General features: G+C 39.3%; 4 protein-coding genes across 4 annotated transcripts; 1 reads left to right on the plus strand and 3 right to left on the minus strand.

The window, feature by feature from the left end:
- Positions 1–14,560: 14,560 nt before the first annotated feature.
- Positions 14,561–16,552, minus strand: LOC137989775 (uncharacterized). The gene has a single exon (XM_068835432.1). It carries the CDS (start codon positions 16,550–16,552, stop codon positions 14,561–14,563), a length of 1,992 nt encoding a protein of 663 aa, XP_068691533.1.
- Positions 16,553–17,172: 620 nt separating this feature from the next.
- Positions 17,173–19,599, minus strand: LOC137989776 (uncharacterized). The gene has a single exon (XM_068835433.1). The coding sequence runs from the start codon at positions 19,597–19,599 to the stop codon at positions 17,173–17,175; it is 2,427 nt and encodes an 808-aa protein (XP_068691534.1).
- A 186-nt stretch (positions 19,600–19,785) lies between these two features.
- On the minus strand, positions 19,786–21,024 carry LOC137989777 (uncharacterized). Its single transcript, XM_068835434.1, has one exon. It carries the CDS (start codon positions 21,022–21,024, stop codon positions 19,786–19,788), a length of 1,239 nt encoding a protein of 412 aa, XP_068691535.1.
- Positions 21,025–21,269: 245 nt separating this feature from the next.
- Positions 21,270–22,508, plus strand: LOC137989779 (uncharacterized). Its single transcript, XM_068835436.1, has one exon. The coding sequence runs from the start codon at positions 21,270–21,272 to the stop codon at positions 22,506–22,508; it is 1,239 nt and encodes a 412-aa protein (XP_068691537.1).
- Positions 22,509–22,627: the final 119 nt, after the last annotated feature.

The raw sequence follows: 22,627 nt of genomic DNA on the forward strand, positions 1-22,627 counted from the left end.
CAAAGCCAATTGAAATTTTTTGTTGATTTTAAGTAAAATTCTACATTGCAATAAAGTGAAAATTTGTTATCGTAACAACGGGTTTTCAACACTTCGAAAACTCGGAATGCGTGTTAATAAGATAACAGTGAACAAAAAGATTTGTGAAGCATACAATAACTTAAAAAAACTCGCATAATGCAGTCTGCAATTGAGATAAAAAGGTACTGTACATGACCATTTTCATTGCATGAATCAAGATTCTTATGCACTTCATTTCAAAGATTTTCTCCTTGGTCCGCATTCAAAAATAAAATAAACAATATTAATTTAACCTCTTATAGACAGACAGGTAAGCTTAAATGTGATGCTGAAAAAGGCCGATTGCAATGCTTAGACATGTCTGGCCAGTGCAACAGAAATACCAAAATTAATTCGCGACGGTAATTTGAGAAGCGGAACACTAAAAGACGACTAGTACCTTCCCTTGCAATCGGTCTTCTTCCTGATTTATTTCCTGTCGGCTCTTCGAAGGTGTTTTGACCAAGAATTTTGATATTACACATGTACAGATTGCGCTTACGTAACAAAATCTTTAGGTTGAATTGGTCGAATTTTGTATCTTGCGGGTCCCTCTGCGACCCAAATGTCTGAAAGAAGAAAAATAGCGACCGTTGATGTAGCATTTATCACTTGATATAAGGAATCACGATCTGACTTCATTGTATGAGGTTCTCTGATTGGGCGGAAAAAAGACAATTGCGGAAAATTTCCGCCCAATCAGAAAATCAGAATTTAATTTGCTCTGGAACTCGCCCGTTAAAGGTATGTTCCCAGGGGCTCTTCTCGCCTTACTTGAAAACTTTACGCCAGTCCTGATTCTCGTCTCGTCTCGACTAACTGCCCCTGGGTCTCCGAGGATGGATGGAACTACACAATGATATACAGGAGAGCCAGTAAGTGTGAGCCACTTTTCAGAATTAATCCACTGAATTTGGCTAAAATCGCATGTTTCGCTAAGTGGGTCTAAGGGGCTAAGTGTGTTCCCTCGGATTTTCTATACAAAAAAGTGTCCATGATTCTAACCTGTATTATTTTAAAGATAAAGGTTCAATTAAAATAACTAGTAAATTGGAAGCTTTGGGACGCGCTCTTTTATCCGGAGCAATCGGGTGAATTTTGACAAAATTCGCATATTTCACAAGCATCTCAGGTCCTTATGCGGTGTCGAAAGAGAATTGGTCAAAAAAAAAAAAAATTACAGAAGCGAATTTCTCCAAACTAGTTTCATATATGTTATATACCTATTTAAAGAAGTCTACACAAAAAAAAATATGAGCGAATTTTTTTTTTTGTGGGCAAAATTCGTTATGAGGATCTTACAGAGACTGGCTCTTAAGTATGTATTGTATTGTGTTGTATTGTATTGTATTGTATTGTATTGTAAAAAGCCTATAAATTTTAGTCAATTTTAGGTAAAGCATGCTGATTAAAGTGACAATCACCCCAAGCCAGTCTGTTACTTTTTTATTATTATTATTATTTTTTATTTACAAGTAGACATAGTAAACAAGCAATAAGAAAGGGAAAAAAAGCGCTCCGCTCTACGGACACCCGCTTATAACGGACAGTTTTGTTTTTCCCGACAAAAGGCTCATATATTTTCTCTAAAATTAACCAGCTTTATACGGACACCGGTTAATACGGACAACGGACACTTTTCTGTGTCCCAAGTCACAAACTCTCATATATTGTCAACCCCGCTTTACGGACACTGGCTATCTGCACACTGTCTATTTTTATTGTCATAATTATGTGATAATTGTACACATTGTACCCTGTTGAAATAATGACAGATTTTTACCGGTTAATAATATTTTATTTCTAAAAAACGGTAACAAAGAAGTGTGACATATTTTATTTTGAACAGCCTGTTTCTTCCGGTGTTCACGTACATGTATAGTCCTTTCATAGTCCTAACATTTTCCCTGAGAGCCCGCTTAATACGGACACTCGGATAATACGGACACTATGGCCTGTCTCCTTGGTGTCCGTTTTACCCGGGTTCCACTGTATTTGTCATTTGCCAGCTGGGGGGTCCGTATAGCGAAAAACTGTGACCTTGGCCTTGAAAAGCCTGCCCGAGGTTGCAGCCTGAGGGAAGCTTTTTCAAGACCGAGGTTACAGTTTTTCGTTATATGGACCGACCCTTCGCTGGTAAATAACTTCTTTCTTTTTTTTTTTTCCTCTCTCTCCCTTCCTCTCTGAAATCACTTTTTAAATTGTTGACTTACAAACATATATTTTTATTTGAATTATATTTCCAAACCTCTTGTCTAATAAAAATTAATTTTTGTATATATACGGATTCGGTGTAAAAAAGAATTGAGATTTAAGGTCATCACACAAGGTCACGCAACCAAGGAATCAATCAGATTGCAAGATTTGTTGAATTCAGCCCACTCATGCACTGAGAACAAAATAAAGAACAATATGCCATTCAATATGAAACTTCACGATTCTGGCTGACAAAATGTATGAAAGTGAATGGCAACTATCGCAACTATTGGCTTGTTCGTTTTGGGATGAGCCCAGGACTATATGCGACGCTGGAAGTCCTCCTTAGTGAAGTGCCTCGTGGTGAATACAGAGAACTGTTCTCAGTTGCCTCCCATTTTGCTTTCCTTTGCTAATCAAACTCAATCCACTTTTCTCTACGCCTTTTCGCCATGGACGGTCATGATCGAAAAAAGGTATAGCGTGAATAACTCGCTGGTGCATCTCTTACTACTCACCTTGAAAGTTGTTCGTAGAGTTCACTGACTTTGAAGCGGTCCTACGTCTATTTCATTCAAGGCAAACATTTGATCCACATTTTCAGCAAATGCCAGTTCATTTGTCGCTATAATGTTCCCGTTTGACATAACATTAAAAGAGAATTGCCTAAATGGCAAGCGTAACATCCCTGATGAGCAGCAAGGTTTTTTTTTAACAGGCAGTCGATTTACTAGCAGTAATTAAAGAAAAAAAAGGGGCTGATCTTCGTCCATTTAAAAAAAAATAAAAAATAAAAAATAATAATAATAATAATAATAATAATAATAATAATAATAACTGCATTGCCAGTATATCGAAACCTTGATCGACTGCTGGGTATATTTATGAAGAATTGAGTGAAATGGGCTTTGTACAGAGTTGAGCCCTATGATCACTTTGTTTACATTATCCCGTCGCAAAATATCTCTAGGATATATAGCGCCAGGTACTCGAAGCGACGTTCTATGTTTAAATTTTCGACTTGTCGGCGGTCATGCAATTTCTTCTTTTGTCTACGTACGTAAACGAAAGGCCACAAACTTGTATTCGACTATACAATACGCAACTTTAGACGCAAAACGCGTATTCGCATATCTAGCGCGTTAATTTGGCATCTGCGTTGTTCGCTTATCTTTCGAGTGTCACTGTATATCTTTCTACACATCTGCAAATGCAGAAAATCCACCAGACACACATTTTCCTGGCATACTTTCTTGCTAGATTTATGAGAATAAAGGTCAGTAGGTGTCAATAAAATACCGGGTTGACGTCACAATTTAGTTAGTTCCCAGGCTTTTAACTGCTGCTTTTTGAATTCAAAATGACGGAAATTGAGGTCTTTTGGGGAATTTTGCCCGCTTATAAAAATAAATCTAAGCAGACAACAAGAATTGTTTCTTCACAGGATGTCTTTGGTGGACGTATATTGTCAGAATTCATTATCACTGGCTAAGGCTGATAGCCACTTTAAGGTTTCGATATACAGGTGATGATAATGAGAAACTGTTTGGTAAATTACCTTTTCTTGTACTAGAAGTATAATGTGCTACAAAGCTTGAAAAGGTAGTTGCTGCAACTACCAACAGAAACGGTCCACTCGAATGTATAGTAAAAGGGCACTTTTTTCCAGTATAATTGCCAAGCAAGGTTTGGTTTATGTCCCTTCCATCATAGGCGGCTACCCAACTGATTTCCCAGTTAGGAACGTTCAAGATATTAAGCGTAGTAAAATTCAAAGCGATGCTGCGATGAGGCGGTGCTGCGATAAGCCAGGTGCAAGTGTTTTCTGTGATGAATGGTGAACTGATATTGATCGCCCCACTTGAACCATTGACGATGAATGAGCATGGTTCTGAAGAATTTACCCCTGTCAAGGAAAATCGAAAAAGTTGAGAAAATTATGCTCTCACGAGTTAACGCCTCGAAATAGCAGCCGTGCTTTGTCCCTCACTGAGGCAATAGAGATATTTTACGCTATTTTGAGTTAACATGGAATGCAAGTGTTTAAAAACGCGCGCAAAAAATTCATTCAGACGTCATGCATGTTATAAAATCTTGCAAGAAAAAATTAGCATTTTACTGATAGCCATGAGTTTGCACTGAAGTATCAATGCAGAGTTGCATCCAAAATTTGTTTGGCATCGCTATCATCCTATATTTCAAGGATCATTTCCATGTTTTGTCTATAAACCGTACTTCAAACATAGATTTCTTTCATTCATCATTCCTTTCACAAGAAGACAGGAGCCCAGGAAATTGATCTGCCCCCAGCGGATGGGCTTCATAGCTCAGTTGATGGAGAGTATTGCACCGGCACTGCAGAGGTCATGGGTTCGAATCCAATGGAAGCCACCTGAATTTTTCAGGTGTCTTTAATGCGCTCAACCCGCAGCCCACGAAAAAACAAACTCAACAAACGCATTTGTGGGACAAAGAGGGGTTGGGGATAAAGTACTCCCAGAAAGCTTGTACAGGTCAAGATTGCAAACTAACAATGAAAAGAGCCAGAATGTCCCAAACCTCTCTGGCAGGTGGGAAATAATCCCCACAACCTTCTCCAACTAGAGAGGTCCTTATCCTATCCGGGGGCCAGGGGTTCATATTCCCCCAACCCTCTCCAAGGGGTGAACATCCCCAATGAAAGAGGTCCTTTTCCTATACCCTCTCACAAGAGGTCCTTATCCTATAACGCTCTCCAGGGGGTCAAGATCCCCAGTGGAAGAGGTCCTTATCCTATACAGTCTTAATTTCTTTGTTATGGTAACAAAAAAAAAGGTGAGTCTCTGGGGCATGGGGGGACCAGTATGAGAGCACTTCATCTCGAATCCATGTTTTATTTAAATAATAGAAATCTTAAAATGGCTAGCTATGATAAGGAACTTGGAATATTTTAATGGAACAAGTACAGCACCTCAGTAATGTTGCGCAACATAAGAACTTTCAGTACCGTACACAAAAGGTGATGAACATGCACCAACCAAAAAAAAATAATGATAACAATAAATTTCAAAACTGACCAAACGATTAAATACATCGATAGCTCATAAAGGAAAGCAATGAAAGAGAACTCCTAAAGAGGGGAACCTTCGCAATATACTACTCAGACATATTAGATCGAGTTTCAACCGAGCGTCGTAAAACCAAAACCAAAGTAATTTTTTTGGCCAATCAAAAAGGACGGAAACAATTCGGTCAACAAATCAAAACTCGAAGAAATTACACGTAGCCGACACAAAGCGCGGGAAAATGTGCACGTGCGAACCTCGATCGGTTTTGGTTTCACTTTTGATTGGTTAAAAAAGTGGCGCGAGAACTTTGAACCAATCACTGAGTGAAGTGATCATAAAGCAAAGCAATTCGCTAATTACTTTCGATACTCAATTGAAAACCGCTCTAATCCAACTGAGTAATGCTTGAAAACCAACGCCATCAATATAACAGGAAGCTCAGTAAAGAGACCTATAACAACATAAAATCATTCCTGTAGAGAGCCCATTATTGATTAAGGAGGGGGGGGGGGAGGAGGGGGATTTAAGAGCAGCTAGAATGAAGAAGTAGCATATAAAAGACGACCAATCATGATGACTGTACTATCAGTGTGAAAGCCTGCATATGATTGCCTACCGGTGACGTCAGACGACAGTTGCACGTGAGCTGAAGATAACCTTGAGCGTGACAGCAGCATTGCTCGAATAGTATGTGACACGTTAACTCAAATTTATAATGGTTGCAAGTTCTGCTATAAAAGTGACAATTGCTGTAAATTGTCCAGTTAAGTGCGAGGATTCCTTCTTTCTACCGTTGGGAAAATTATACCACATTGCAATACTGATGAATACAAACAAAACAGAAAGCCACAAGCTAAGCCGTCGTTCACAACTGGTACCCGAGTACCCGCACCCGGGCACGGTGCTCAATGGGGACACGCAATGTGGACACGACCTTTGTAAGGTCCCGTGCCAATTATTGGGCACGGTGCTCGGGCACGGGCACAAGGCTGCATACGATTCTTACATACATACTTATACATACACATTTTACTTACAATCAGAACAGTTTTACATTTAATCTGACCGGCAGGTAGCAATTTAAAAGAGGGAAGAATATTTTTCAGGAGACTGGTTCCCAGACTCCACGCAGTTAGCGGCCGCATCTCGATCTGCATACGTACACACATACATAATTTTTTTCTTTTTTTTTCGTAAGGCAGGTCATTCTGAGGCACTTTGAGGGCTGGTGTGGACCTACCATAAAATCCTAACTTACTAAAAAGTACTTAGCGAAATTTACAAACTTAATTAAAATGTTTAAAATTTCAGATGGTAATAAAAATTTGAGAAGAAGCTAATCTAAAAAGCGTATGACACTCTCAAAAAACAAATTCTCAAAAAAATTAAGAGTATAAAAAATCAGGGTCTTCTGATTTAATTAAACAAGCATCTTTCTCGAATTGTATTTTGTCCAATATTCTTGACCCATGTTTAAGTCTTCCTTTAAAAAAGGTGGTAAGAAGTGGATTCCCTGATTGCTTTGGTTATTAAGTTCCATACGATGGGGCCCCTGTACCTCACACTATTTCTTCCAATTATGCTGCTATAACGCACTTCGGAAAAGTCTTTTGCGTATTAAGTTATGATTATTGGCATTTTAGTTGTTGTTGTACACCAGGCACATAATGGAGAATACGTTTCACTTTGCTAGGCAGAACTCGACTCGACAAGTTGAAAGATAACAAATCGCGTAGACAATAATTAAAAATGGTACAAGGTAAAGAGACACATTTTTGTCTCCGTAGATTTGCTTCACCAAATTTCCTGAATGTCATCTTGGTGATAATAATCAGTGTCATACAAAACAGAATGGTCTGCGCGTGACCCAAGCCGTTGTTGACAATGGCAGCAGTGCTCACTCACAGTTGTAGCTAATAATAATAATAATAATAATAATAATAATAATAATAATATATATAGCGCTCATATCCATGTATCGCTGTCCATGGCGCTTTACAATTTACAATTTACAGTAATTTACAATAAAACGATTTAAAAACATTAAATTTCTATGGAACGCTATAATACAATAAATATTATTAATTCTATAAACTATCTATAAAATATTATTGTTATTTCAAACAACAATTATTGAACTGATAATGATAAAATCAAATGATGAAAGAAATATCAAATCAGTCGATAAAAAAACGAAAATTACGAAATTACCAAGAAATAATGTAAGGAGAAACGTTTTGAATCTGCTTTTAAAACTAGCAACTGAGGAGCAAGAACGAATATCTGAAGGTAACCTACTCCAAAGTCTCGGAGCAACAAATGAAAAGGACCGAAAACCATAAGTAGTGAGCTTAGCTCTAGGTTCAACAAGAAGTTTATTTTTAACAGATCAAAGAGAGTAGCAAGAGGAACGATAGGAAAGAAGATCAGACAGATAACAATGAGGCCAGACCATTTAAAGCCTTATAAGTGAGCAGAAGCAACTTGAACATAAGTTAAACCCTATAGTATACAGGAAGCCAATGAAGATCAATCAACACAGTGGTGATATGATCAAACTTCCCTGTAAAAGTGACAACACGAGCAGCAGAATTCTGAACGTGCTCGATGTATCCCTGGTTGGGGAGGTGCGGCGCGGCCCTCATTCCCTGACCGTGTTTAAGACAAATATCACTGATTTTTCTACCCATTTTAAGACAGAATTCCGATTTTTGATACCCTGTTTAAGACATTTAACCCAGTTTAAGACAAAAATTGATAAATCGATACCCTGATTAAGACAAAAAATGATAAATTCGATACCCTGTTCAAGACAAAAATCCCGAAAAGCTTACCCTGGCTGGCCGCACATCCCCATTAAGTCCTTATAAGGGCGTCCCCCCCCCCCCCCCCCCCTCCTGGGTAAAGAAGAGCATTACAGTAATCGAGTCTGGAAGAAATCAAGGCGTGAACAATAGGGTGAGCAGCATTAGTAGTAAGATATTTCCTAATAGAAGGCAGATTTCTTAAGTGAAAGTAATACGACTTGCAAATCGTGCTAACTTGAAGTTCCCCAGTCATGCATTCATCAAACACCACTCCTAAATTAAGAACGCTAGCAGAAATACAAGGGACAATAGTTTCACCACAAAATACGATCTCATCTAATGGAGGGCGACTAAGAAACCTAGAGTAGATGCACATTAGCTCTGTCTTATCATGATTTAGCTTCAAACCATTAGCAAGCATCCACGATGAAATGTCTGTGAGACATTGTTCAAAGACTGTCTTGATTGTACAAGCTGTTTGTTACCCTTAAACGCGAAATACAACTGAGAATCATCAGCGTAAAAAATGATAACTGACATTATGACGCTTAATAACGTCAGCTAATGGAGAAGTATAGAGCAAGTAAAGAAGAGGCTCTAGTACTGCGCCCTGTTGCACTCCAATATCAAGGTTGACAAGGCTCGAGGAAGACTCATTGATACCAAAGAATTGCTTCCTATTCGTGAGGTACGAACTAAACCAGCTTAGAACAACATCCCTGACACCAAAACGATTAGTAAGTCTATCAAGTAAGACATCATGGACAACTGTATCAAACGCAGCTGACATATCAAGGAAAATCAGAATGACACAGTTGCCAACATCAACAGATTGAAGGACGTCGTTGTAGATACGTACCAAAGCCGTTTCAGTGCTGTGCATAGCTTTATACGCCGAATGAAACAAATCATGAAGATCATGTTCAGCAAGATAACAATTAAGCTGATATGCAACAGCCTTTTCAATCAGTTTAGATTAAAACTGAAGATTTGAAACAGGACGGAAATTTGAAAAAACTTTACGATCAGCATTAGCTTTTTTAAGAATAGGAGTGAGTTTAGCCACTTTAAGAGAATCAGGAAACACTTCTTTAGACAGAGAAAGGTTGATAATTCACACTAAAGTGGGTAAAAAAGAATCCAGACACTTTAACAAAAGAGAGGCAGGAATTGTATCAAGACTGCACGATCTCACTGACGACCCTATTAGGCGTAAAACATCATCACTCCAGTGGTTTTCACTCCTAAACACATTTTCTAATTGTGCTTTTGATGTAGCTACCAGAAAAAATGGCATCTTGTGTTATGTACACTTTCGCTGATCTTCAATAGGCCATTTCCGAGGTGATGTTTGTCTCGGTTTCGAAGTGAGCCTTGGTGCTCAACTATTGAAATGGAAATGAGTTTGATTTGCATACTAATACGCAACTCATTTCCATTTGAATGGTTATGCACCAGCACTAGCTTTCAAACTGAGGCATGCAGCAAATCGGAAATGAGCTGTTGGTGGTCGTTTTTGGACAAAAAATCGCCTAATGCGTTTTACAACAGTGCTCCGGTTGTATTAAATAGTAATAAGTTAACATCTAATTAGCTCTTTCGCTGTTTCTGAGGGGAGCACTGTTGTAAAATACACACCCGGTGATCTTTTTAAAGCCAAAAGGCGCTTGTATGAATAGAAAAGAAATCATCGCGCAGAATGGCCGGACGGACAATCAACGTAACAAACGTAACAAACTTTAATGAAGCTCACTGCTGATTGCCATTGAGCAATAAAGTTCTTTTTCTCGATTGTTTCGCTCTGTTAAACATCGATTCGAGTTGATTCATTTCAATCTGTCGATTGCACATAAGAAAACGTATCCGAAAAAAACGGATTAAAACGGTTATGCTTGTTTTGAACAAGAGGCTAAGGCCGAGCGCTTTTTCCAGTAAATTCGCGAATCTTAGGTGCGAACTCATAAAACAGGCATTTTGCGAGATCAGAAATGGTAAATGAAAATTTGAAATGTTTGTGAAAGTCGGCTAATAACACACTCTCAAAGTGTGATATCGCGAAACAATAGCGAAAACAATAACTTGAAACGTCCGTTGTTTCTTAGCTCCGCCCCGACAAGTTAATGAGCAAAGCAGAATTTCCTAACGAACAAAGACAGCGTAAGATTTGACCAATGAGAACCATCTGAGTCATTCTTAGCCGCTCATTTAACTGATCTATAATTTTTATTGCACTGGAAGTAAATTTCCGGTGAACAAAAAGGTATTCTGCGCGATGTAAATATTATGATTTTTGCACAGTCTTAAAGAAAAAAGTAATTCTTATACCTAAATACCTTCCTTTAAATAGTGGAGGACTGTGGTGGAGAACTGTTGACTTCTGACTGTAACGCAACCCACCGTTTTCACAATCCTTCTTTACACCACCTCTACACCAAGGCAACATATTGTTTTACTATCTGAGACACTTCCCTAATGAGATTCAATGAACCTAGCCGGCCTTAAGACCAATTATCAAGAAATTCTTTTCTCAGACCAATCCTGGGAAAAACTGTTGGGACAATTCCTGCTCTTCCCTTTCCCACCATTACAATGTTGATATTTCACGGTGTCCGAAGACAAGATTAGTTCATCGATCGCACGAATGTTTCATTATTGTGTGGGGGAAAGGGGGAACGCGAAAACGGCAGCGAAAGAAGAACACGTGTTGCTCATATAACGATGAAAGCAGGTACAGTAAATTCTCCGACTACTTTTCGATTAAATTTGACTAGTGTCCCAAAGTCTTTTGACCAGGATTGTAGAACGGAGCCTTGAGGCACACCATAGGTAACGTCGATCCTTGAAAATACATGTGGACCAATTTGAGTTGTCTGAGTTCGATCTTGTTAGTAGGATAAAAACCACCTGTTTATCTTGCCACAAAAGCCATAGTATTCAAGTTTATGAAGTAAAATATTAGGATCAACAGTCGGTCAAAAGCTTTTTTCGAGTCAATGAAGACACCACATGAGAATAATCGCTTATCCACATTTATCTGTTGTATGGCGTTCACGAAATCAAGATTTGCATGTTGATATGAGTGTGCTTTTCGGAAACCGTACTGTGATGGAGAGAGTAGTGAAAATAAAAAGTTTTCGAATTGTCAGCAATGAGTTCTTGTAAAACTGGGGAGAAATATCACTAGCTTGTGTTTCCAGAAGTCTGTTTAAAGAACCTAAAAGTAATTTGTTGCAGCGGATCGTGTTTGAAGTTTCATTATCCTTCCTTGGTTGCATTTCCGTAATTTGCCGATTCTTGTTCCAAGCCAAGCTGGCGTGTTTCAATGACATACATCAAATACATGAAAAGTTACTATTATCGTTATTGCTATTGCTTGTATCCCTTAAAGAAACTTTAAACTGAAATTTTAAATAAATAAAAAATTGGTGTACCTTTTAAAAAAAGTCAGCTCCCTTTTAAAATTTAAAATCTTTTAACGTTGCAGGGAAAATGTAAAAAAGGTAACAATGGTATGCTTTCCTCTAGGCAAGTCAATCAACGTTTATACCCTTTTGAGAATTGCTATGAAAAGCATGCCGTTTTTGCTTATTTAAGCAAGTTTCCTTTTCTCACGGTTGGACTGGAAAAGGAAGCATTGAAAGCCGTTTATCAGATGAAAATTATTGCCCCCCAATAAGTCCCTTTTGCATGCTTCTTCCCGGCTGAGCTAGAGAATAACAGACTGGCTAATCAAATAAGACTCTATGATTGGCCTTTAATTGAATTAAATTCTTCTTGGGAACTCAAAGTGACATCCCATGTCTGATCATGCAAACTCACCCTTAGTATAGATTAATTCAATAAAAGGTTGTTTACTTACTCCAGAAACCACACATCAAAAATATAATGACTGCAAGATGCCCGATGGTTTCCATTCTTGAGCACGCTTTAATAAGTACTTAGGTCCCCACACATTTCAACTAAACTTATCAGCAAGGAACTGCAAAGGAATGAGAAAACCAAGGTGTTGTTGACACTGTTTTCTAAAGTACTAGTATGCCAAATGTTTTCGTACGCGTGCGCTCTGTCAAATAACATCTTCATTGTCTCCTAACGGTGGAAAATCTTCTCAGCGAACAAAATGGCTCGAAAGCACATCGATCTTAAATAAATGTATAACAAAGACCCCTAAGCTTTAACGTATGCATTTCCTCACATCAAGACTTACAAATGAAATAAGGAAGTTTAGTTCAAAACTCGTAACCAACGCTAATTTAACCGAATTAACTATTGAAGGGTAATTTGAAGTGCTATTTTCTCTCAATGTAAACCATGTGAGCGTTAGCCCTACTAATGGAATTGGGTCCACACAAGGACTGAGAGAAAACTAGACTGACCAGGGTGGGAATTGAACTGCTCCCGTCTGACCTTGTATCTCAGTCGGTAGAGCAGCGGTGATCTAACGCGAAGGTCGTGGCCGTTAAATTCCCACCCTGGTCAGACTGTTTTTCCTTGTTCTTGTGTGAGCCCAATTCCATTAGTAGGGCTAACGTTCACATGGTCTACATGAGGAGAAAATAGCACTTTAAATTACCCTCCAAGAGTTAATTCTGTGGAAAAATAAGTGCTACATGGCCAACGCTTGCAAAAACGCAACCCCTCCTTGTACTTGTAATTTAACCAAAGACTGCCTGCCCAGGCTGTGCCTGTCGAATAACTTCACTTTCTCAATACATTCTCTATAGCTTTAGCTACGTTAACAATAATTGTCGATGACGGTTTTAGTTACAAAGCGGAAAGAATTGTAACATCTACCTTCGATCCTTTGGTCCCAGATGAAACATTTATTAAGATTACTCGTTTCGGCGCTACTGGCGAATGAAGAATATAGAAAGATGATCAGTGATAAATTGCCTATTTGGCTTGAGGACGCAAAGGATCTCAAAGACCGAAGATCAATTTGGGATTGGATTAAATTTAATATTAGAACCGAGTCTATTATTTTCTCAAAACGTTTATCACACATTCGACAACAACGTCAAGGGGAATTAACTGACAAATATCAAGAATCACTAGCTGCCTTTTAAGATAATCCTTCCGACAATACGCGAATTACAATGGAAAGATATAAAAGCGAACTTGAATTAATGTTTTCAGTTCTAAATTTTAAACGATATCTTATTTTTAAATACCCAATTAGCTAAAATCGGAAGGATTCAAAGTGATCTTTGTTCGTTTTGTCAGACCTTTCCAGAAACATTAAAACATTTCTTTTATCGATGCTCCTTCTCAACAGAATTTTGGACTAAATTTGAAAACTTTTGGTTAACAGTAGCCAGGAAGCAAATAAAACTGGATTATTATTAACATTATATTAGGAATATTAGATCAGAGATCTAACCTGCTCAACTACTTCATCATTGCAGGTAAACTTTATTTATGGAATTGTCGTAAAAACAAACAAACCCCTCTCTTTTTGCCTTTCGAAGATGTAGTCAAGAGAAAATATGAAATTGAAAAGCTTATAGCCTCTCAAAGCATCGCAAAATTAAAATATTTTCAGGCAAAATGGAACCTTTTTTTTTTGAATAACAATCCAGCTTTCTTTTTGTAAAGGAGTAAGTGCTGCTTGTGTAATTAGAGTAAAATGTAGAGTAAGATTTCTTTTATCAGTTGTGTAGGTAGAGTATCTGTAGAATTTGTAGTGTTTGTAATCGTAGTGTAAGTAACGATTGTATTGTAAGTAATGCTAGTAGTGACGTAAGTATTGTAAGTAATGTAAGTATTGTAGATGACGATATTAGTTTTGTAAGAAATGTTAGTGTTAAGCAGTGTTAGCATTCTATGTAATAGTAAAAAAAATGTGAAAAAAAAAATATATATATATATTACTCGTTTCATGACATTACCATTCATACATTAGAAGAATATGTGAAGAAAAGATTAAGAAAAAAAATTGCCGCAGCTGAGGTTATTTAAGTCCATGTAAACATGTAGGATTTTTATTTTATTTTGTTGAAAATATTCCTTCGTTCCGAAACCGTTGCTCAGTAGCATTCTTTACACTCTTGTATAATGCATTCATGAACAGGCTGCAAGTGTTGCGGAAGCGAATCGCCTAATCTAAACTGTATATCTTAGTTGCTTGAATTGTAAGGGAGCAGAAATTACATCCACCTACACCTGAATCAGGTCCTCTTCACTATGACACAAATAAGATTTTTTTTTTCAATTTTCTTTACAGTTGGAAATCTTCAGTATTGATTTTTGGCTTATGACTTTACTTTTTGTGAATCTGAAAGACGTTCTCTGGTTAAAAAATTGGTTAAAAATTATAAGCTTTCGGCTATCTATCTATAGCCTTTAACGAATGAAATATAAGAAGCACGAATTAAAATATATACGAAAAGGGGTGTAAAAATTCGATGCGGGTGAGAACTAAAATATGAATAAGAATGATCTAGAAAAAAATTACAATAAAATAGAGTATTGTCTCGGTAACGGTTTAGAATTATTGTCCGCGTTAACAGTTTTAGCGGTATGCCAGGATTCCAAGGTTTTTCTAACACGGTAGTTGCCTTTGTCAATCACGCATGCATTATTAAAGTCAATAGAGTGGTCATTCTTCCATGCATGGCTGGCAATGTTTGACCCTTTCGCGAAATTTTTTAGGTTTCTTTGATGTTCTTTTTTCCGCGTTAAAAAGCATCTTCCAGTTTCGCCAATGTAACTCCACGGACAGTCCGAGCACGGAATTTTGTAAACAACATTGCATTGTTGGTCCAAGGGCTGTCTTGTTTTTGGGGATGGGAATTCTTGCTGAAGGGTTTTAAGTGGTTTGGTGACGACTCGAATTTCATGTTTGCGTAATAATCTCATGAGGGGCTCTGTCAAGCCGCTAATATATGGAAGGCACGCAAATCCATGGGGTGTATTCTGTGGGTCAACCCAACTAAAGAACATTGCTACCAATTCTTCTGGTGATGGTACAGTTGGTGATGGTGGCTTCTTTCTATTTTTGGAAATATAAGAGATGACTGAGGACGGGTAGCCATTGGCTTTTAGTGCATCTGTGACATAGTTGGTCTCGCGTGATTTTCCTTCGTTAGTGCTTGGGAGATTAGACGCACGGAATAACAAAGTAGAGGCCGTGCTGATTTTGTGTTTTCTCTCATGATGTGAGGAGAAGTCTAGATATCTATCAGTGTGGGTTGGTTTTCGATAAACGTCAATGACAGCAACACCATTTTTTCTTGACACTAAGGTGTCAAGGAAGGCAATTTGTCCATTGTTCTCTTCTTCAATGGTAAATGTGATCTTAGGGTCGACAGCGTTTAAAGTGTCGTGGAAGGAATGGACAGCAGCTTTCTTGATGACAACAAAGCTGTCGTCAACGTATCGTTTCCAAATCCTTGGCGGAACAGTGGCGGAGCTGATGGCTGACTCTTCTATCACTTCCATACAGAGGTTAGCGACGATAGGGCTAACAGGGCTGCCCATGGCACAACCATGAATCTGCTTGTATGTGCGATTATTGTAGACAAAATAGTTGTTTGAAAGAGTGAAGTCAAGGAGAGAGATGATGTCGTCGGTAGAGAGGTTTGTTCTGGTCTGTAGTGTGTTGTCACAGTTCAGTTTATTGCGGATATAATCGCAAGCTTTATTCACTGGGATAGCTGTGAAAAGGGACACCACGTCAAATGACACCATGACTTCGTCGTCCAAGATTTCGATGTTAGCTACTTGTTTCGCGAACTGGGAGGAGTTGAGGACAGAATAACCATTAAGGTTCTGTATCGGAGAAAGGATATCTGATAGAAACTTGGATGTGTTATAAAGGGCGGAGCCGATACATGAAACGATTGGTCGAAGAGGGCAGCCAGGTTTATGGTGTTTAATAGAGCCACGAATGGCAGGTAGAGAACCATCTGTGGAATGAAGTTTGCGATAAGTAGCTTCGTCAATCTTATTTTCTCTTTTTAGAGCGAGGAGCTTGCTGTTCAGTTCTCTTTCAATTTTGGTGGATGGCGACTTGTAGACTTGTTGATAAGTGTCCGGGTCACTAAGTAGAGCTTCCATCTTGGTGTCATAGTCGGATCTGTCTAAAACAACGAAACAGTTCCCTTTGTCAGCTTTTGTTATCACACGTTCAGGATCATTTTTTAAGTCCTTTAGAGCTTTTTGTTCAGCTTTCGTGATATTTTTATGTGGTGGAATTCGAGCTCTATGGAGTAAAGAAGCCGTAGTGGTTCGTATGGCGTCCTTCGAGTCATCGGGGAGGCGGGAAATGGCGGCTTCAACCTCAGAGACAATGTCTTTAACAGGGATGTTTCGTGGTGTTGGGGCGAACTTGGGGCCTTTCTCAAGTAGAGAACGTTCTGCCGTAGAGAGAGGTTTGTGTGATAAATTGATCACCCAGTTCTTTCTGTCGATCGTATTAGAGCTGTCATTTTTTGCTTCCATCCTTAAATTTGTAAACTTGTTCTCGTGTCTCGCTTCAATGTTGTTGCGGACTGATTGCGATCTCTTAATCAAATATTGTAGAAGCGTGGAAGAGATGTCATCGGTGACTAAGGTCGATAATTGCTGTTTGGATTCTTCGAGCGTTCTTTTCAAAACTCGGATTCTGTTGTGACAAATAGAGATTCGTGCTCGCATACAATGTTTGCTGGCCCGTTCCATAATGTTTTTGAACATCGGATGGTTGCCAGGTGGTTTAAATCTCAAAGACTTCGGAGTCCAATGGTTTTCCAATGCTTTGTGCGTAAATTGAAGATGGCGATGGTGAGCTTCGAGTTTGTAAGTTGTTTTTTTCCATAGTCCGCGCTAATTTTAGGGCTTCCGACCCAGCCACTTGGCGAATACGTTTAAAAATTGCACCGTAACCAGGATGAGACATGTTGTGAATCTGAAAGACGTTCTCTGGTTAAAAATTGGTTAAAAATTATAAGCTTTCGGCTATCTATCTATAGCCTTTAACGAATGAAATATAAGAAGCACGAATTAAAATATATACGAAAAGGGGTGTAAAAATTCGATGCGGGTGAGAACTAAAATATGAATAAGAATGATCTAGAAAAAAATTACAATAAAATAGAGTATTGTCTCGGTAACGGTTTAGAATTATTGTCCGCGTTAACAGTTTTAGCGGTATGCCAGGATTCCAAGGTTTTTCTAACACGGTAGTTGCCTTTGTCAATCACGCATGCATTATTAAAGTCAATAGAGTGGTCATTCTTCCATGCATGGCTGGCAATGTTTGACCCTTTCGCGAAATTTTTTAGGTTTCTTTGATGTTCTTTTTTCCGCGTTAAAAAGCATCTTCCAGTTTCGCCAATGTAACTCCACGGACAGTCCGAGCACGGAATTTTGTAAACAACATTGCATTGTTGGTCCAAGGGCTGTCTTGTTTTTGGGGATGGGAATTCTTGCTGAAGGGTTTTAAGTGGTTTGGTGACGACTCGAATTTCATGTTTGCGTAATAATCTCATGAGGGGCTCTGTCAAGCCGCTAATATATGGAAGGCACGCAAATCCATGGGGTGTATTCTGTGGGTCAACCCAACTAAAGAACATTGCTACCAATTCTTCTGGTGATGGTACAGTTGGTGATGGTGGCTTCTTTCTATTTTTGGAAATATAAGAGATGACTGAGGACGGGTAGCCATTGGCTTTTAGTGCATCTGTGACATAGTTGGTCTCGCGTGATTTTCCTTCGTTAGTGCTTGGGAGATTAGACGCACGGAATAACAAAGTAGAGGCCGTGCTGATTTTGTGTTTTCTCTCATGATGTGAGGAGAAGTCTAGATATCTATCAGTGTGGGTTGGTTTTCGATAAACGTCAATGACAGCAACACCATTTTTTCTTGACACTAAGGTGTCAAGGAAGGCAATTTGTCCATTGTTCTCTTCTTCAATGGTAAATGTGATCTTAGGGTCGACAGCGTTTAAAGTGTCGTGGAAGGAATGGACAGCAGCTTTCTTGATGACAACAAAGCTGTCGTCAACGTATCGTTTCCAAATCCTTGGCGGAACAGTGGCGGAGCTGATGGCTGACTCTTCTATCACTTCCATACAGAGGTTAGCGACGATAGGGCTAACAGGGCTGCCCATGGCACAACCATGAATCTGCTTGTATGTGCGATTATTGTAGACAAAATAGTTGTTTGAAAGAGTGAAGTCAAGGAGAGAGATGATGTCGTCGGTAGAGAGGTTTGTTCTGGTCTGTAGTGTGTTGTCACAGTTCAGTTTATTGCGGATATAATCGCAAGCTTTATTCACTGGGATAGCTGTGAAAAGGGACACCACGTCAAATGACACCATGACTTCGTCGTCCAAGATTTCGATGTTAGCTACTTGTTTCGCGAACTGGGAGGAGTTGAGGACAGAATAACCATTAAGGTTCTGTATCGGAGAAAGGATATCTGATAGAAACTTGGATGTGTTATAAAGGGCGGAGCCGATACATGAAACGATTGGTCGAAGAGGGCAGCCAGGTTTATGGTGTTTAATAGAGCCACGAATGGCAGGTAGAGAACCATCTGTGGAATGAAGTTTGCGATAAGTAGCTTCGTCAATCTTATTTTCTCTTTTTAGAGCGAGGAGCTTGCTGTTCAGTTCTCTTTCAATTTTGGTGGATGGCGACTTGTAGACTTGTTGATAAGTGTCCGGGTCACTAAGTAGAGCTTCCATCTTGGTGTCATAGTCGGATCTGTCTAAAACAACGAAACAGTTCCCTTTGTCAGCTTTTGTTATCACACGTTCAGGATCATTTTTTAAGTCCTTTAGAGCTTTTTGTTCAGCTTTCGTGATATTTTTATGTGGTGGAATTCGAGCTCTATGGAGTAAAGAAGCCGTAGTGGTTCGTATGGCGTCCTTCGAGTCATCGGGGAGGCGGGAAATGGCGGCTTCAACCTCAGAGACAATGTCTTTAACAGGGATGTTTCGTGGTGTTGGGGCGAACTTGGGGCCTTTCTCAAGTAGAGAACGTTCTGCCGTAGAGAGAGGTTTGTGTGATAAATTGATCACCCAGTTCTTTCTGTCGATCGTATTAGAGCTGTCATTTTTTGCTTCCATCCTTAAATTTGTAAACTTGTTCTCGTGTCTCGCTTCAATGTTGTTGCGGACTGATTGCGATCTCTTAATCAAATATTGTAGAAGCGTGGAAGAGATGTCATCGGTGACTAAGGTCGATAATTGCTGTTTGGATTCTTCGAGCGTTCTTTTCAAAACTCGGATTCTGTTGTGACAAATAGAGATTCGTGCTCGCATACAATGTTTGCTGGCCCGTTCCATAATGTTTTTGAACATCGGATGGTTGCCAGGTGGTTTAAATCTCAAAGACTTCGGAGTCCAATGGTTTTCCAATGCTTTGTGCGTAAATTGAAGATGGCGATGGTGAGCTTCGAGTTTGTAAGTTGTTTTTTCCATAGTCCGCGCTAATTTTAGGGCTTCCGACCCAGCCACTTGGCGAATACGTTTAAAAATTGCACCGTAACCAGGATGAGACATGTTGTGAATCTGAAAGACGTTCTCTGGTTAAAAAATTGGTTAAAAATTATAAGCTTTCGGCTATCTATCTATAGCCTTTAACGAATGAAATATAAGAAGCACGAATTAAAATATATACGAAAAGGGGTGTAAAAATTCGATGCGGGTGAGAACTAAAATATGAATAAGAATGATCTAGAAAAAAAATTACAATAAAATAGAGTATTGTCTCGGTAACGGTTTAGAATTATTGTCCGCGTTAACAGTTTTAGCGGTATGCCAGGATTCCAAGGTTTTTCTAACACGGTAGTTGCCTTTGTCAATCACGCATGCATTATTAAAGTCAATAGAGTGGTCATTCTTCCATGCATGGCTGGCAATGTTTGACCCTTTCGCGAAATTTTTTAGGTTTCTTTGATGTTCTTTTTTCCGCGTTAAAAAGCATCTTCCAGTTTCGCCAATGTAACTCCACGGACAGTCCGAGCACGGAATTTTGTAAACAACATTGCATTGTTGGTCCAAGGGCTGTCTTGTTTTTGGGGATGGGAATTCTTGCTGAAGGGTTTTAAGTGGTTTGGTGACGACTCGAATTTCATGTTTGCGTAATAATCTCATGAGGGGCTCTGTCAAGCCGCTAATATATGGAAGGCACGCAAATCCATGGGGTGTATTCTGTGGGTCAACCCAACTAAAGAACATTGCTACCAATTCTTCTGGTGATGGTACAGTTGGTGATGGTGGCTTCTTTCTATTTTTGGAAATATAAGAGATGACTGAGGACGGGTAGCCATTGGCTTTTAGTGCATCTGTGACATAGTTGGTCTCGCGTGATTTTCCTTCGTTAGTGCTTGGGAGATTAGACGCACGGAATAACAAAGTAGAGGCCGTGCTGATTTTGTGTTTTCTCTCATGATGTGAGGAGAAGTCTAGATATCTATCAGTGTGGGTTGGTTTTCGATAAACGTCAATGACAGCAACACCATTTTTTCTTGACACTAAGGTGTCAAGGAAGGCAATTTGTCCATTGTTCTCTTCTTCAATGGTAAATGTGATCTTAGGGTCGACAGCGTTTAAAGTGTCGTGGAAGGAATGGACAGCAGCTTTCTTGATGACAACAAAGCTGTCGTCAACGTATCGTTTCCAAATCCTTGGCGGAACAGTGGCGGAGCTGATGGCTGACTCTTCTATCACTTCCATACAGAGGTTAGCGACGATAGGGCTAACAGGGCTGCCCATGGCACAACCATGAATCTGCTTGTATGTGCGATTATTGTAGACAAAATAGTTGTTTGAAAGAGTGAAGTCAAGGAGAGAGATGATGTCGTCGGTAGAGAGGTTTGTTCTGGTCTGTAGTGTGTTGTCACAGTTCAGTTTATTGCGGATATAATCGCAAGCTTTATTCACTGGGATAGCTGTGAAAAGGGACACCACGTCAAATGACACCATGACTTCGTCGTCCAAGATTTCGATGTTAGCTACTTGTTTCGCGAACTGGGAGGAGTTGAGGACAGAATAACCATTAAGGTTCTGTATCGGAGAAAGGATCGGAGAAAGGATCGGAGAAAGGATATCTGATAGAAACTCTATCAGATATCCTTTCTCCGATACAGAACCTTAATGGTTATTCTGTCCTCAACTCCTCCCAGTTCGCGAAACAAGTAGCTAACATCGAAATCTTGGACGACGAAGTCATGGTGTCATTTGACGTGGTGTCCCTTTTCACAGCTATCCCAGTGAATAAAGCTTGCGATTATATCCGCAATAAACTGAACTGTGACAACACACTACAGACCAGAACAAACCTCTCTACCGACGACATTATCTCTCTCCTTGACTTCACTCTTTCAAACAACTATTTTGTCTACAATAATCGCACATACAAGCAGATTCATGGTTGTGCCATGGGCAGCCCTGTTAGCCCTATCGTCGCTAACCTCTGTATGGAAGTGATAGAAGAGTCAGCCATCAGCTCCGCCACTGTTCCGCCAAGGATTTGGAAACGATACGTTGACGACAGCTTTGTTGTCATCAAGAAAGCTGCTGTCCATTCCTTCCACGACACTTTAAACGCTGTCGACCCTAAGATCACATTTACCATTGAAGAAGAGAACAATGGACAAATTGCCTTCCTTGACACCTTAGTGTCAAGAAAAAATGGTGTTGCTGTCATTGACGTTTATCGAAAACCAACCCACACTGATAGATATCTAGACTTCTCCTCACATCATGAGAGAAAACACAAAATCAGCACGGCCTCTACTTTGTTATTCCGTGCGTCTAATCTCCCAAGCACTAACGAAGGAAAATCACGCGAGACCAACTATGTCACAGATGCACTAAAAGCCAATGGCTACCCGTCCTCAGTCATCTCTTATATTTCCAAAAATAGAAAGAAGCCACCATCACCAACTGTACCATCACCAGAAGAATTGGTAGCAATGTTCTTTAGTTGGGTTGACCCACAGAATACACCCCATGGATTTGCGTGCCTTCCATATATTAGCGGCTTGACAGAGCCCCTCATGAGATTATTACGCAAACATGAAATTCGAGTCGTCACCAAACCACTTAAAACCCTTCAGCAAGAATTCCCATCCCCAAAAACAAGACAGCCCTTGGACCAACAATGCAATGTTGTTTACAAAATTCCGTGCTCGGACTGTCCGTGGAGTTACATTGGCGAAACTGGAAGATGCTTTTTAACGCGGAAAAAAGAACATCAAAGAAACCTAAAAAATTTCGCGAAAGGGTCAAACATTGCCAGCCATGCATGGAAGAATGACCACTCTATTGACTTTAATAATGCATGCGTGATTGACAAAGGCAACTACCGTGTTAGAAAAACCTTGGAATCCTGGCATACCGCTAAAACTGTTAACGCGGACAATAATTCTAAACCGTTACCGAGACAATACTCTATTTTATTGTAATTTTTTTCTAGATCATTCTTATTCATATTTTAGTTCTCACCCGCATCGAATTTTTACACCCCTTTTCGTATATATTTTAATTCGTGCTTCTTATATTTCATTCGTTAAAGGCTATAGAT

The sequence above is a fragment of the Montipora foliosa genome, unplaced genomic scaffold, assembly GCF_036669935.1.
Source record: "Montipora foliosa isolate CH-2021 unplaced genomic scaffold, ASM3666993v2 scaffold_473, whole genome shotgun sequence".
Lineage (NCBI taxonomy): Eukaryota > Metazoa > Cnidaria > Anthozoa > Scleractinia > Acroporidae > Montipora > Montipora foliosa.